We start from the raw sequence: 14,575 nt of genomic DNA, 5'->3' as shown, positions 1-14,575 counted from the left end.
TAAAAAGCAGCATGAGAAACAGCCCTAAAGAATAATCAAAACCTATCAGAGTTTCAAAGACACTCTGCATAATATGCTGCAAAGCTTTGAACTCCCCTAGGCAAGGTTAAGCTTGGATGGGAATCTAAGGGTCAATTCATATCACAGAGGAGGAAAGGGGAGCTTTTTTCAAACCAAACTGACTTTTCTCCTGCCAATCTCGTCAGCATCATGGCACAGCAACCAGCTGTGCATACATTTACTGCATGCCCAGGTTCTAGTTAGTCCATGATCAATTGTCGCTTTCTTGTAAAATCTGTGGTTGATAACCTGGCACTTGGACATGCAGCAAACAAGTATACATGATGAATCACTGCATGGCAATTTCAATTTATGACAGAGAAAAAGCAAGCCCAGTGTGCATAAACCATGTGAACTAACCTCAAATAATGCTAGTTGACCAAGTATTGCAGGACAGCCTTACACCTGCTTTAACTCACACACCTTTAAGTCCTGCTCCTCATCTTCCACCTTGGAAGCCCCTTGTGTTTTCACTTTGTCTTGTAATTCCTCAGTGTCCAGCTCATTGTCAGAGTTATCATCTGCCACTTCTGGCTCTTCCTTTACCGCTGAACAGAAAACAAGAAAATAGTTTCTAAGCCTCCACTGTGAGTTTTTCACACCTCTGTGATTAATATTGATGGGTCAGTAAGATACAGACAACCTGCCAGTAGCGGGTGGGGAGGGGAAACAGAAAAGAATCCTGAATGTTCAAAGATTTTTTTAAAGAGAAAAAAGATGCAAGAAGAGGCCTTGTAAGAGACAGTATTGAGATTATTGCAAAATAAAAAAGATTGAAGAGCAGCCGTTGATATCTTGTTACCAGGTATCTTTTTTCAGAATTTCAGACATTTATTACAAAATGTAAGCCTCCTACCTTGATATTTCTAGATGTGACAGTATGAAGAGCTACAAACCCAGACTCACCTGTTTCCCCAGGTTCAGGGCTCTCCTGCCCCGTCTTGCTAGAGCCTCTACTGGTGGATTCTGGGCTGGCAACTCCAAACAGCTTCCATTTCCCTTGCTTGGGTAGTAGCCGCTGTGTTACTTCTGACTGACTCCTATCAGAAAGTGGACTAGAGCCTGAAATACTCCCATCACCTTCTTCTAAAGCTCGCAGTTCTGCCTATTAAAACAAAAACAAACCCACATCACATTATTTCACTACCGGAGAAACAAACTATCCTACTATTCCTGCACCATGATCCTCAACCATGCTGATCTCCTAAGCTAGAACAGGCCTTGAGTGACGAGTATTCATGGCTTGCCTCAAGCAACAGCCTCTGCTCCATGGGAGGGGTAGACTTCCTGTCTCGTTCACTCCTTCTCCTGGCCATGATGGACAGATGTGACCAGGAGGAGGAGGTGGTGTAAAAACTCACCACTACCTCCTTGTTCACTTCTCCTCCTCCTGGTCACATCCATCCATTGCCTGGCATAAGCATCACACAAGTTTCCGGGCACCATAGTGAGCTGGTGCCTGGGAATTGTCAAGCCCTGAGTAGAATAATCTACCTCTATCCATCAAGCCATTTGCCTCTCCGCTTACAAGCCGTCCCTCACCTTAAACCAAAAGGTCTCCTAAACTGCTTTAGTCTTATCTTACTTCTGATGCCTGCTGTGCTCATTTTAAATCCATGACCATTCTCCCTCTTTCATGCATTATCCATCCACATATAAACTGTAAACCCTCTGGAAGGAGATTGTGTCAGGAATAATAGGCTCAAAAGTTTTAAGAAGATTGGACGTCCATTTCTTGAAATTTCCCTGTTAAGAGCACATTCAGGTTTAGTGGTTGGATTCTCAGTAGCAGAAAACACCCCAAAGACAAAGTTTCAAGCATCATCCTGAAATAACCAACAGGTTTGGGGTGCACAGGTATCAGTTTTGCTATTATGTAGCATCTTGTGTCAATCGAAAGAAGTGTATTTACATATGACAACTGGAAAAATACCACAAACCACCTCTGATCTTCTAAGGATAGGATAAAGCAGTGGTTTTCCATTACCTCATAGAAGCATATATTAGTATCATTTAAGTGCACTTTCACTGTGAAATTGGTCACACATAAAAAGGCCAATGGCAGGCCAGATATTTCCTTTTTTTAAAGAAAAAATTGAAAAGAGAACTTCCTCTCAAAACTGAGTTCTAGCCAAAGGAGTGGAATGAGAGAAGTCCATTGTTTCAGGGAAGATTACACAGTCTCAGCAAGTATATGGAGTAGACAACAAGTAGCTTGATGCAGGGTCCTCCTGTACAATCTTTTTGGGGGGCAAAACCATACACCCATGCATTGGGGGGGGGCAAGTCCACATGTCTTCCATCCACACAGTCCTATCTGAAGACAGTTCTATTTCTCAGCACTAACCGTAATGATTTGTCTGGAAAAAGCAATACGCTCCCTAGACCAGGCCTGCTCAACTTAGGCCCCCCCCCCAGCTGTTTTTGGACTACAACTCCCATAATTCCCAGTCACAGTGGCTAATAGCTAGGGATTATGAGAGCTGTAGGCCAACATCTGCAGGAAGGCTGAAATTGAGCAGCCCTGACCAAGACAATTACTATTGCTATTACTATGAGGAATGCAATTATGCAAGCATCCTTGGCACTAGATATTGCTCAGAACATAATTAGTGACAAATTAGGCAACTCTGTATGTCCTATGTGCTCTTCAAATGTCTGCACCATTTTGTAGATGTGGGTTTTCAAATGTTCTTTGAAAATTATATAATCCTCACTGAATAATTCCCAGTGATGGAACACTTATCAAGTCAATTTGTGTGGGTATGGTGGAATAGGATGATGGTGTTGGTGGTAGTGCTTGTAAGTGGCTCAGGCCAGTGATGCTACCTCTCTTCTCTTCCCCCAAATACTATGCAATTATGCAAGTTGCTACCCCTAAATTTTTTAATAGTTGTGCACTCCTCCTCTGCTGTCTGGTGTTTTTTTGTGTGTGTTTTTTTTTAAAATGGACAACAATACAGCTATGCCCTGCCAGCATATACTACTGATGCAGAGGAAGCCAACACTTCAAAGTACTTATAGAAGTATGATGTGCAAGCTAAAATTTGAGTTTGGAGCATTCTTTGACAGATCTTACTGACCAATCCACTACTGTGTCAATACCATGCCAGTACGAAATAGAATATAATCCTTGTGTGAAGCTTTCATTTAATACCACTCTTACAAAATATATCTTGGTCAGTTTTAGATTGGTTTCCCAAGAAAAGCTTGCATCTGTACCTCTTTCATATCTTGAAAGACAGGGCTAGCACTTTCTTTCCCAGTGGCTGAATTCAACATTTGTCTGTGTGCCCTTAAGTTACAAGACAGATTACAATAGAAGGAATGACCAGTATCAAGAGGTTCCTGCATAAGGCCTCCCTGCCTTGGTAGAAGGATAGGCAGCAGATGTCACATCCCAGTCATTCCTCTACTGCAGACTTTGCAGCACACTCTTCCCTTACCCAAAAATCTCATCTGATACCTATTAGGAAAGCACTCCCACATCTTCAATACAAAGGACTCACCTTCTTCCTCTCCAATACCATCTCCAGCTCAAGAGTATCCTGCTCCTCTTCCTCCTCTGCACTCTCCCCTGATTGGACCACACTACACAGGTCTTCCTGAGAAGGGTCTTCCCCAGCATCTCTGTCACCTTCTAGCTGCTGCTCAGAAACAGTTGCTGCTTGCTCTGCTGCTACATCTTCTTCCATCAAAGGCTCCACCTCCTCCTTACAGATAACCTTCCTCCTCCAACGCTCCTCTTCCTCTTTCACCACCTCAGGAAGTAATGGAGCCAGCAGTGATGCAGCCACTCCTTTTTTCTCTTCCTCGTTGCTCGAAAGCGCCTGGATACCTTCATTCACTTCCTGTTACGTCAACGAATTTTCATTAAAATGGAAATTTGAACCAAGTTGTTAGCTTCCTAGAGCTAATTACAAACAACATTCAAATATCTGTTACAGTTATAAGGACTACTAGAATGTACATGACTAATGAGTTGTGAGGCTATTTCAGAAATTCTGGTCCTTCAGCATCAGCCACATATGCCACATTCGGGTGCAAGGATGCAAATGTGGGACAAGGTCTCCTTAGGAGATTGGTCATTTCAATTATCAGAAGACCTTGCCGTATGGGATCTTAATGCATCAGAGAATAACTTTCCCATTCTTGCTCGCCTCTAGTTGTCTGGCTGCTTTCTCTCATTTTTTTGTGTATCTCCACGCTGAACAGGGCCCTGCAGCTGCCACTCATATTTAAAGATCCCTTCTCCCATCACTGCTACTGCTGCCACCATCTCCACTTCACTGCTATCAAAGAGAGTGATTCAAGTAACCAATTCCTGTGAAGATGTCATCTCAAGTATGCAGAATTCTTTTCTACAAAATGGGTGTTATTATTTATCATATTTCTATACTGCCTGGTATGTATATCTCTAGGCGGTGTATAAAATTTAAAATATTTCAAAGTCAACATAGATTAAAATACATGACATATAATACAAATAGTACAAAACAGCTATTAAAACAAATTATTAAAATTAATTCTAATTAAAAGCTTGTGAGAACAGGAGTCTTGAGGGTCTTCCTAAAAACAGAAAAGGAGATGCTCTTATTTCCGCAGGAGCATATTCCAAAGCCCTGGAAAGCCCGGTCCTGTGTTGCCACCAAACGAGTCGGTGGCAACTGTAACAGAACCTCTCCAGAAGATCGTAACAGGCAGCAGGGTTCATGACAAAGGAGGTGCTCTCTTAAATAGTCTGGACCCAAGATGTTAAGGGTAATAACCAGCACTCTGTATTTCACCCGGAAACACATTGGCAGCCACTGCAGTTCTTTCAGAACTGGTGTTATATGGTCCCTTTGTGTTGCCCCAGAGACCGACCTGGCTGCCACAATTGTACCAATTGTAGTTTCATGACTACTTACAAAGGCAGCTCCATGCAGAGTGCATTACAGTAGTCAAGCCTGGAGCTTACCAGCATATATACCACTGTTGTAAGATCGTTTACCTCTAGAACTTGACGTAGCTGATGTACCAGCCAAAGCTAATAAAAAGTGATCCTGGCCATCGCCTCAACCTGAGAAACCAGGGAGAGCTTTGGGTCCAGGAGCACTCCAAGCTACGTACCTGATCTTTCAGGGGGAGTGTAACCACATGCAGGACAGGCAGATCTAAACCATCTCTTGGGTCCCGACCCCCCACTGTCAGTACCTCCATCTTATTTGGATTCAACTTCAGTTTGTTATCCTTCATCCAGCCCATTACCACCTCCAGGAGGCATTTAGGGAAGACATGCCATTTCCTGATGAGGTCAACATGGAGAAGTAGATCCAGGTGTCATCGGCATAATGATAACACCCTGCACCAAACCTCCTGATTAGGGATAGGCACAAACTGGTCCAGAGGCCATTCTAAAGGCCTCCAAACCGGTTCAAAGGCAGTGCCGGCTCGAAGGTTCTACGCTGGGGGTGGGGTGCCTCTTTAAGGGCGGGGGAGGGTGCACTTACCCCTCCCGTTGCTTTCCCCCCGCTGGCGCTCCATTTTTAGCAAAATCCATGGGGCAGCAGCATACTTCCCTGCCTCCCCTTCCCCCATTCTTGGCTTGAAGTATCGCCTGAATGTGCACCCGTAGCGCACGTGCAGGTGATACTTCCGGCCAAGAACGGGGGAAGGGGCAGCAGGGAAGTACGCTGCCACCCCATGGATTTTGCCAAAAATGGAGCGCCAGCGGGGGGAAAGTGGCGAGAGGGGTAAGTGCACCCTCCCCTGCCCTTAAAGAGGCACACACACCAGCATTGAACCGCACCTCTGAGGTTCCGTGCATATCACTACTCCTGATGATCTCTCCCAGTGGTTTCATGTAGATGTTAAAGAGCATTGGAGACAGTATGGAGCCTTGTGGAACTCCACACTTTAGTTCTCTCTTTGCAGAGCAGCAATCTCCAACCGACACCATCTGGAATCTATCAGAGAGGTAAGAGCAGAACCACTGTAAAACAGTGCCACCCAATCCCACCCGCCCTCAGGCAGTCCAGAAGGATACCATGGTCCATGGTATTGAAAGCCGCAAAGAGATCCAAAAGGATCAGCAGAGTCACACTGACCCAGTGCAGCTTTCTTCAAAAGTGGTCCAATAGCAGCCTCAAGACAAAGAGGCATCCTACACTCCCTCAGAGAAGTATTTATAATATTTACCAGACCCTCTCTGATAATATGATTATCAGATGAGATAAGTCAAGTTGGGCAAGTGTCAAAAGAACAGGGTGGGGCGCACAGTTAAGTTAGGAAGAAGAAGTAGAACAAGATACTCAAGAAAATATGTCGTGTGAATCTTGACAAAGCTTGTGACAGTAACTGTCCTAAAAAATGTGAGCTAGACAAAACTCCAGAGTAATCAAGACATGGAATTCTGATGTAATCAAGGAGAACATAAGAATATCCTAATAGCACAGTTAGATGCACACAAAGAACAACACAGGGAAGGGATGTTTTTCATGTCCTGCTTGCTACTATCTGCTGAAACAAAGCAACTTGTTTCCTCAGGTTATTCTGCTAAGTGACACATACAGCACTAGCTGATACTCCCAATTCATACAGGATACTGGGTTCAGTGGAGTAATCCATGCTAGTAATTTTTAGTAGCTGGATTGACTGAAACACACTAACATCCAAATATAGAAATAGTCTTTGCTAAGTGTATGCCTTACATTAAAGTTATTTGCTGTAAGGCATAAACTTTGCCAAGACCAGTGCTGCTACCCGTTTCCTTATTACTGTTACCTTTGTGCGTTACATACAGGCTGAAAGTAGAAGTTCAGAGAAGAAATAATATAGTAGTAGTAGTAATTACAGTGAACAGACCACATTTAGAAAAGAAATGTGTACTTTAAGCTGGTCAAGAGGATATTAACCTTCTTCAGCTCACGCTTCAGAAGTGCTGTCCTATGTCCAGTACTGCCAGTAGCAGCAGCTTTTCCCTGGGAGCTTAGGTCTGCAGCCATCAGGTAGTTCTCATCAGGCTCTGTTACAGAACTAACAGAACAGGATATTTAGTAAGGGAAGTGCAAAGATCTTCCATTCAGTCTGTATCTGAATGCCATTCTTACCTGTGCTGGTAAGGTTGGAGGCCCTGCACTTGTGTTGCAAGATACTGGGGTAGTTCCCAAGTAACCTCGTTAGTTTGAGTGTTCCAGTAATAGTAGCAGCCTGTATTCTCATCCCAAACTTCCTGCCAGTCTCCCATCTCAACTCCCACTGTAGGAAAGAGGCAAAATTGCAATGAGCAAGTCCTATCTGGGTTATCTCTTCCTTCAATCTCAAGTTTTTAATCCTCATGACATTCACCAGCTGCCTTTACTAATCTGTGAGCGGCATAACCCTGAACAGATTAGCCTGTTCTTACTTTCATCTTCACACATCAACAAACTCTCTTCAATCAAATGGAAAAAAGATGGGAACTTGATCTTGCTATGTCACCAGCACTCATTTCAAGAGACCGCTATGCAACAGCAATAAGTTACTATCATCAGCTCACCTCCTGCCAGTGAACACTGAGTGTCGTACTGCCACTCTGCTGCCTGATCTGTTCCATTTGCAGTAGCCAAAACCTGACTGGTGGCAGATTCCTTTGGCTCTGGGCGTGGAGGAGTTGGAGGTGGAGCACTGGAGGGAACAGTAGCCTCAGCAGGCTGGGAAGGAGCTGTAATTGCATCTATTTCCTTTTAAAAGTAGACACAAGACAAATAAGAAATTTTATTCAAACACTATCTAGAAAGAGAAGTTGCTCAGCCACAGAGGCAAAGATCTGAACTCCTTTATCCTGTATCCTTACACACACATCTCTCCATTCAGCACCAATTCTTACCCATTTTCTATCTGCCTTGGAACTTGCAAGGCAGTTCCAAGGAGCATTTTCCCATGCATTCTGCTCCAATTAAAAAAAAAGGCAAGTCACTTCCTGAACCAAAACAGAATTTCCACTAACCGCTAGGAAGTTTGCCAGGGTGCTATCAATGTCTGTTGAATTATTGCCATTTGCATCTGCAGGCTGTGCTGGTTTCTCAGATACCTCGCTGTCTTCTTCATCACTGTCTGCATAGGCGCCGAGCAAACATAAGCCACCTAGAACAAAAAAGTAAACATGGCCATAGCTCAGCACATCCATAGGAGCTTGGTGTTATAATCATCACAAGATAAGTCATTTAGGTGGAATATTAAGACATCCTCTCATGCTAAATAAGGAATAATGTGAACCCATCTGCATATATAGCACTGATAAAAGAAATGCCTCAAAAGTAACTCCATAGTACTTGGCAGTGCAACTAGAAATTTTTCAGGCATCCTAAAGGCACCTTGCAGTCCTTCAACACACATCTAGCCTAAAAGACAATAGATCTCTCCAGGCTATCACCCACCAAGGATGAGAAAACACAAAATTGCACACATACAGGTCTATTGGCAAAGCTAGAAGGCCCCAAAAGAGGAATGTGTGGCATTTAGCAGACAGATCTACTTAAAATTAGGGCTTCATCGTACTTGACCTCATACTAACAACAACAACTGCTACTGCTTATATACTGCTTTTCAACTAACGTTTCCAAAGCGGTTTACATAGAGAAATAAATAAATAAAAATAAGATGGATCCCTGTCCCCAAAGGGCTCGTAATCTAAAAAGAAACATAAGATAGACAACAGCAACAGTCACTGGAGGTACTGTGCTGGGGATGGATAGGGCCAATTACTTTCCCCCTGCTAAATAAAGAGAATCACCACATTGAAAAGGTGCCTCTTTGCCCAGTTAGCAGGAGTTTGTAATTGCTAAGTTACAAATCTAAACCAAACAAAGCAATTTGCATTGGCAAACAAACATTTGTGGTGCTTCTGGGATATACCAAGGAGTTTGGAAATCAGAATTTGCAGATTCCAATTTAACAGAGGGAACTATGCTTGATAAATCTTTTGTTATCCAAGTAGTTGGCTTTATCATTATTATATGAAAGCAGCCCTGGAACATTACTCTTTTCACAGAAAGAATGTATAGCTCATCTACCCCGATTTTCAGGGAGCAGCTTCATACAAATATCTAGGAACGCAAATGGTAGGCATGCAGTTTTAAAGAGATGATGTACAGTTAAATATAAGTTGACGGAAACGTTTTTCTGTATAAAAGACTGCACTGATTTCAGACTAATGTTTTTAATTTCATCTAGTTATATAGTAGGAACACCTCAAATCAAACCAGACTTCTACAAAATCCTCCAACAAGAACAGAAAGATATCTCAGATGTTTCCAAGACAAAATCGTTTGCCAATAAGCAATTAAGGTATCTACCACACACAAAATTCTTTGCATTCCTGTTACAGTGCAGCATGCCAGCAACTTGACCTTCATAACCACAAATTAGGGTACCCTAAGAGAAAATGAGAAGGGTTGTACCTGTTGGTTTGACAGCTACAGGCCCAACAGGCATGCTAGCTTGGGGTGGGTTTGGAGCTGTCCTTGGAGCCTCTTCAGTCACCTCAAATTCATCTGAAAAAGTCAAATGTAAACACTTCAGAAGGATTAGCAAAGCAGAGAAGCTAATAAGATAGGAAAATGAATACACTTATCCACTTATTTGGAGAACAGTAAAATAACTGGGGTATCTTAGTGACCACAGGAACTAGGTGTGTTTTGTGACTTTTTATTACTGCTTACAAGAACAAAAGGCATCTTGCTGTTATGATACAATGACAGGCTCCTTTATAAAATATATATTCTAGGGCAAGCTTCATATAAGGGTGTTTGGGAAAGTAATAGCAGTTTTAGAAACTTTGCTGTGCAATTTATTATTTGATTCATTTGTATACTGCCAAAGTCTCTCAAAACAGTTTACATACAATTAAAACAAACAGAATATTCAGGTTTCTAGCAGTTTAATCATCTAAAGAGTGGGAAAATATTAAAAGTGAAGGTGAACACAGAGACTCATGCAAGGAGTAGCAACAAGGGACAGACAAATTTCCTCCCTCCATCTCACTGTCTCCACCTAGAACAATTGATCATAGTATTGGTGGACAAGACTGCTCAGTTTAATCAAGTTGTTAAAAGGAAAATGCCATCTTTTTTATTCCCTATTATAGTAAAATTTTTGAATCAAAATGAGCTTTAAAGGTCTGCTGTTAATTTGCAGCTCTACCAATTAAAATCTGCCCACACCAATTCAAACAAACTTTAAAGCTTTAATTTAATATTCTATTGATTAAACCAACTAAATCTTGCTACTCCATTTATTGTGCGTCTCCTCTTGTAGAAAAACAGAAAATGCAGATTTCTACCACCTCCACCCCCCAAGTAATTCAAAAAGTACAACTATATAATCTATGTTTTATTGGCAAGGACAGTCAATGGAACATTTAATTACTATACGTATTCAACAAACATTGCCAAGGGATAAGACAACATACACTTAGGCACAATGGAATAATATACAGCCCAAAGCAACACTGCATTTAGCGCATAAACCCCTACACTGTGTTTTTAAATCAGTCTTTGAGACAGCAGCAGCCTGTTCCAAGCAGTAATGGCCAAAGTTATGCACAAACCTAACACAATATTTTTGGCAGAAGCATCTTGCACTACTCTGATAACTGCAAAGGACTTCTTCAGAAAAAGTTTAAAGTGCAGTCACAAGCAGCTGTTATTAATTTAGTGCACAGGATCCTTCCCTCGTTTCCCCAGCATTCATATCACAGTATTTTATTGTGAGGGAAATATAATTCTTGCCTCAGCTAGAGAGTACACTGTTATTTTCTACATGGCTTGACAAATCCCAGGTGCCAGGCTGCCATGGCATCTAGAAATATAATCATGGCATCAAGACTAAGAAATTCAGAAGTAAGAGTAATGTATACAATATTTAGTTGACCCAGGCACCCCTGTTTCTGTTCCAACTATGTTAGCTGTAAAGGGGACAAAGAGAAGCCCATTTATCATCCCCTCCACAACGTCAATCACTAAATCCTCTAAATTGGTCATGTCTGGCTCCAAGATTCAAAGAAAATTTGGCAAGGTCTGACATAGAAATGTGTTCACGCTAGTTACTGGGTAGTGCCTGTAATACCACTAATGACAAAGGACACAAAATTCCACACCTATGCTTTTCTGTGAACATTCTGTATGTCTTTATTGATGACATGTTACCTCAAATATACTACAACAGCACCAAACCACTCTGGTTCTAATCTTCTAAAAAGTTTTAAATCAAATCTGCTTCTAGTTTTCTAAAAAAGGTTTTAAATGTGGTATGACTACATTCACTCCCTGAACTGTTCCACATGTCAGGAACATTTACTCAATTTTTATGAAGTTTCCTTGCTGATGTGCATTCCCTCACTGGGCAGTCAGCACTGGAGCACTTATCCATCCTTTTAAAAAGAAAAAAAAAATACTGGCAAGTGTGGCCAAGCTGTTCTCTCTTCCCTTCCCACTACAACCCATTACTAGGAGACAGAAAGGAGAAGACATTAACAAGATCAGCTAGCAACTAGGGCAAATACTAAGAAAAGCTATGCTAACAATAGTCTGGAAAGGCCTTTACATACTCAGAAGAAAAAGAAATGCTACCCAGCATTGTTTGCATAGCAGCTACTCCCTGTGAACAAGTGTCTCTGCAACACAATCTGTCTTTTGTACATGCATAGTCTTTATTTCTATAGCATCAATAGTACATGGTGCTTTACAACGTAATATCAGTACCCACAAAAACACAGCCCAGCCCAGAATCTTGCAATTAAATCTCAACTGTGGAGCACATAGCTATACATCTTTCTTATGGAAATCTTGGCAGAATTTTCCTACACATGAGCTACAGATTCAGCTGTACATAGATGTTTCTGTACATGGCAACATCATCCATTTTAGATGTCAAACTAGGTGTCCTAGTGCACAGTTTGTAGACATGCAATATACAGCAACCTTCTTGAAACCAAGCAGGTCTGGTTGGTGTCTTGATGGGAACTGCCTGGACACTGGGCAGGATATTGGTGTAATGCAGAAAACAAACTTGATTAAAGGCACCCAAGAATCAGGGGAGCCACACAGTCACAATCTGAATTATACTGAGCAGATGTCAGGACCTGAAGAGTAACTTGGAGCCAGCAGCATCCTCCAAACATATATAATGCTCAGGCATCAAGAAATGTTGACTCTGCTCACCAGCCGGACTTTTTTTTACTCGTTGAGCCACGTCGGTACATTATTCATCAGAATTTTTTCACTCATCAGGCATCATTTTTCGCTTGTCACAGACAAGTAGACTAGTGGATTTCGTGAGCCCTGCTAATGCTTCCATTCTACCACGTTAACTAGCAACACTAGAGCAACACTAGGGCAACTGTGTGGCCACATTACATCACTACACACATCCCTAGTGAAACAGCATCATCTCAAACTAAAAGGTCACGCAGGGACTAAGCACTCTGAAAGTTACACAAGACTGATCCAGAATTGAGACATGTATCTCCGGTACAGCAGACTTGCCCCATTAGCACAGATGGGGCTGGGGGACACCACCCACATATTTTTGTGGGTTTAAGATAAAGTGATTGCCCAAGGATGTCCATTGAAAAGGTCATTATTTAGGGAGCACAGTCTGACCCTTAAACTGACCCTTTAAAACACACCACCCGGTTGCACTGTCTAGATTAAAATAATACCACCAGCAAGAACCAAAGTGGTAAGTCAGAGTGCGCAGAAATTAAGGTAGAAAGCCTACCAATATAGAGTTACCGAGAGTTGTTGTGCAAGTCCTGGTCTCTCCGCCTCAGTTTTTATTTGTATCATGGGAGTAAGACGCCCTGCTTCTTCACTGAGCAGTCGGGCGTGGGGTGGGGTGCTAGGAGAACCTCATAACAAAGGTAACCATGATCAGGTCAGTTACTATCAGGAGTGGATACGCAGCTGCTAGAAACGATGCTCAGGAGTACAGAGGTGTCTGATTCCTGCGCGGGGGGAGTCAGCAGCCACAATTCTAAGACTTTTAACAGCCAACGCAAACTACGGGGGGAGTTGGCGGGGGGGGGGAGAGAGAGAAAGAGAGGCGCGCCGGGCGGCTAATAAACAGCGAGAAAAAGAGCTCCTCCTTCGGACCCGAAACACCGAAGATCAGAGCTGGAAAGGCTCGCTAGGCCGAGCATCCATTTTGGCAGGAGAAACAAGAAGAAAGACACAGGTTATAACGACCCACCGCGGTGCCGCGCGGCCGCCCTGACAGCCCTCCAGGCCGCGCGGCCTGCACTACCCGCCTACGCCCTCACCCGCTTCCGACGCCGAGTCCCCATCGCCCAGCGCCGCTTCTTCCCGGCCCCCACGAGGCCCCGGCGGCGAGAGCTGGAGGATGGGCCGCCGACCCGCCGGCACAGCCCGCGACTTCTTCCCCATCGAAGTCGGCGAAGCCTCACCGGCCTCCCCGCGCGCCGCCGAGAGAGAGACCGAAGACAAGCGCGGAACGACTCGCAGAAGAGCCGGGGCCTGCCAGAGCGGAGGGCGGGGCGCGGCGGGGGCGCAAGGAGAGCCGGGATGGTGGGGCGGGGCCTGCTCCTCCACCGGTGACCCGGGCCCGCCAGTCAGGCGCGACTCGACTCGGGCGGAGCGGGATGGGGGGGCGCGCCGCGGAGCCGTCCTGGCCCTTGCCCTCACGCGCCTGGATTTTGGCTTTCCATTTGGTTTGCATTTGTGGTGCCTGGATGTCGTTTTTGCTGTTTAAGACCCTTTAGCGTTTTACGTGCTTGTGTTTAAACGTTTGAGAGCGTCGGAATGTAGGTCTTTCAAAATAAACGTTTCCAGACAGACGCCCTGTAGAAGTTGTTTGTGTGAAGGGGTCATTATTTAGACTTCGCGTGGCGCTGGCGGTTTGTCGTCGAGGCTTGCCACAGCCAGTACAAACGTCGGCAACTTCTTAAAAGCTCATATAGAGCGAAACAGCAATGACAATGCAGCAGCAATAGGATCGATTAAGTAAGTGCTGTCAAGTCGGTGTCACTGTCGCCTCTTAGCGACCACAAAGGTAGATTCTCTCCAGAACGAGCTGTCTTCAACTTGGCATTTAAGATCTCTCAGTGGTGCATTCATTGGTGTATAGGAGCAGTTTATATTAATTTATTTGTCGCCTGTGTCAGTACGGAAGCACACTCGAGGCCGGGGACTTTCAATTAAGAGTAACATATAAGGTCACAGACTCAGGCCCTGGCCTGCTATCTGCTGGTAGTGCAAAGAAAGGCCCTTGTCTGGAATTTGGAAAGCCGCTGCTAGTCAGTGTAGATAATACTTGGTAAAAGGCAACATCTTGTGTAGACTGCGAGCAGGAGACGATGGATCAGATCATAGATCTGGGGGGGGAAATGACACGGGAACCATTTTATCTTCTTTTGCCATGTAAGCTACTTTGACAACTTTTACTGAAAAGCAGTATATTGTATATTAAAATATTTACACAACATTTTCAGTAATTTTCAAGCTCAAAGTTGCGCTTCAATGTAGTTTGAAGGGGC

At 43.6% G+C, this 14,575-nt stretch overlaps 1 protein-coding gene across 1 annotated transcript in view; it reads right to left on the bottom strand.

The window, feature by feature from the left end:
- Positions 1–13,585, bottom strand: part of FNBP4 (formin binding protein 4) — a 30,388-nt gene extending 16,803 nt beyond the window's left edge. Inside the window, 9 exon segments of the mRNA XM_053282285.1 lie at positions 484–608; positions 967–1,165; positions 3,570–3,911; positions 6,957–7,077; positions 7,152–7,299; positions 7,580–7,763; positions 8,030–8,166; positions 9,483–9,575; positions 13,343–13,585. Of these exon segments, the coding sequence (XP_053138260.1) occupies positions 484–608; positions 967–1,165; positions 3,570–3,911; positions 6,957–7,077; positions 7,152–7,299; positions 7,580–7,763; positions 8,030–8,166; positions 9,483–9,575; positions 13,343–13,466 (1,473 nt within the window). The 5' untranslated portion in view covers positions 13,467–13,585.
- Positions 13,586–14,575: the final 990 nt, after the last annotated feature.

The sequence above is a fragment of the Hemicordylus capensis genome, chromosome 1 (assembly GCF_027244095.1).
Source record: "Hemicordylus capensis ecotype Gifberg chromosome 1, rHemCap1.1.pri, whole genome shotgun sequence".
NCBI lineage: Eukaryota > Metazoa > Chordata > Lepidosauria > Squamata > Cordylidae > Hemicordylus > Hemicordylus capensis.
The sequence above is the reverse complement of the archived record's forward strand: the minus strand, read 5'-3'. Positions and strand labels throughout refer to the sequence as shown.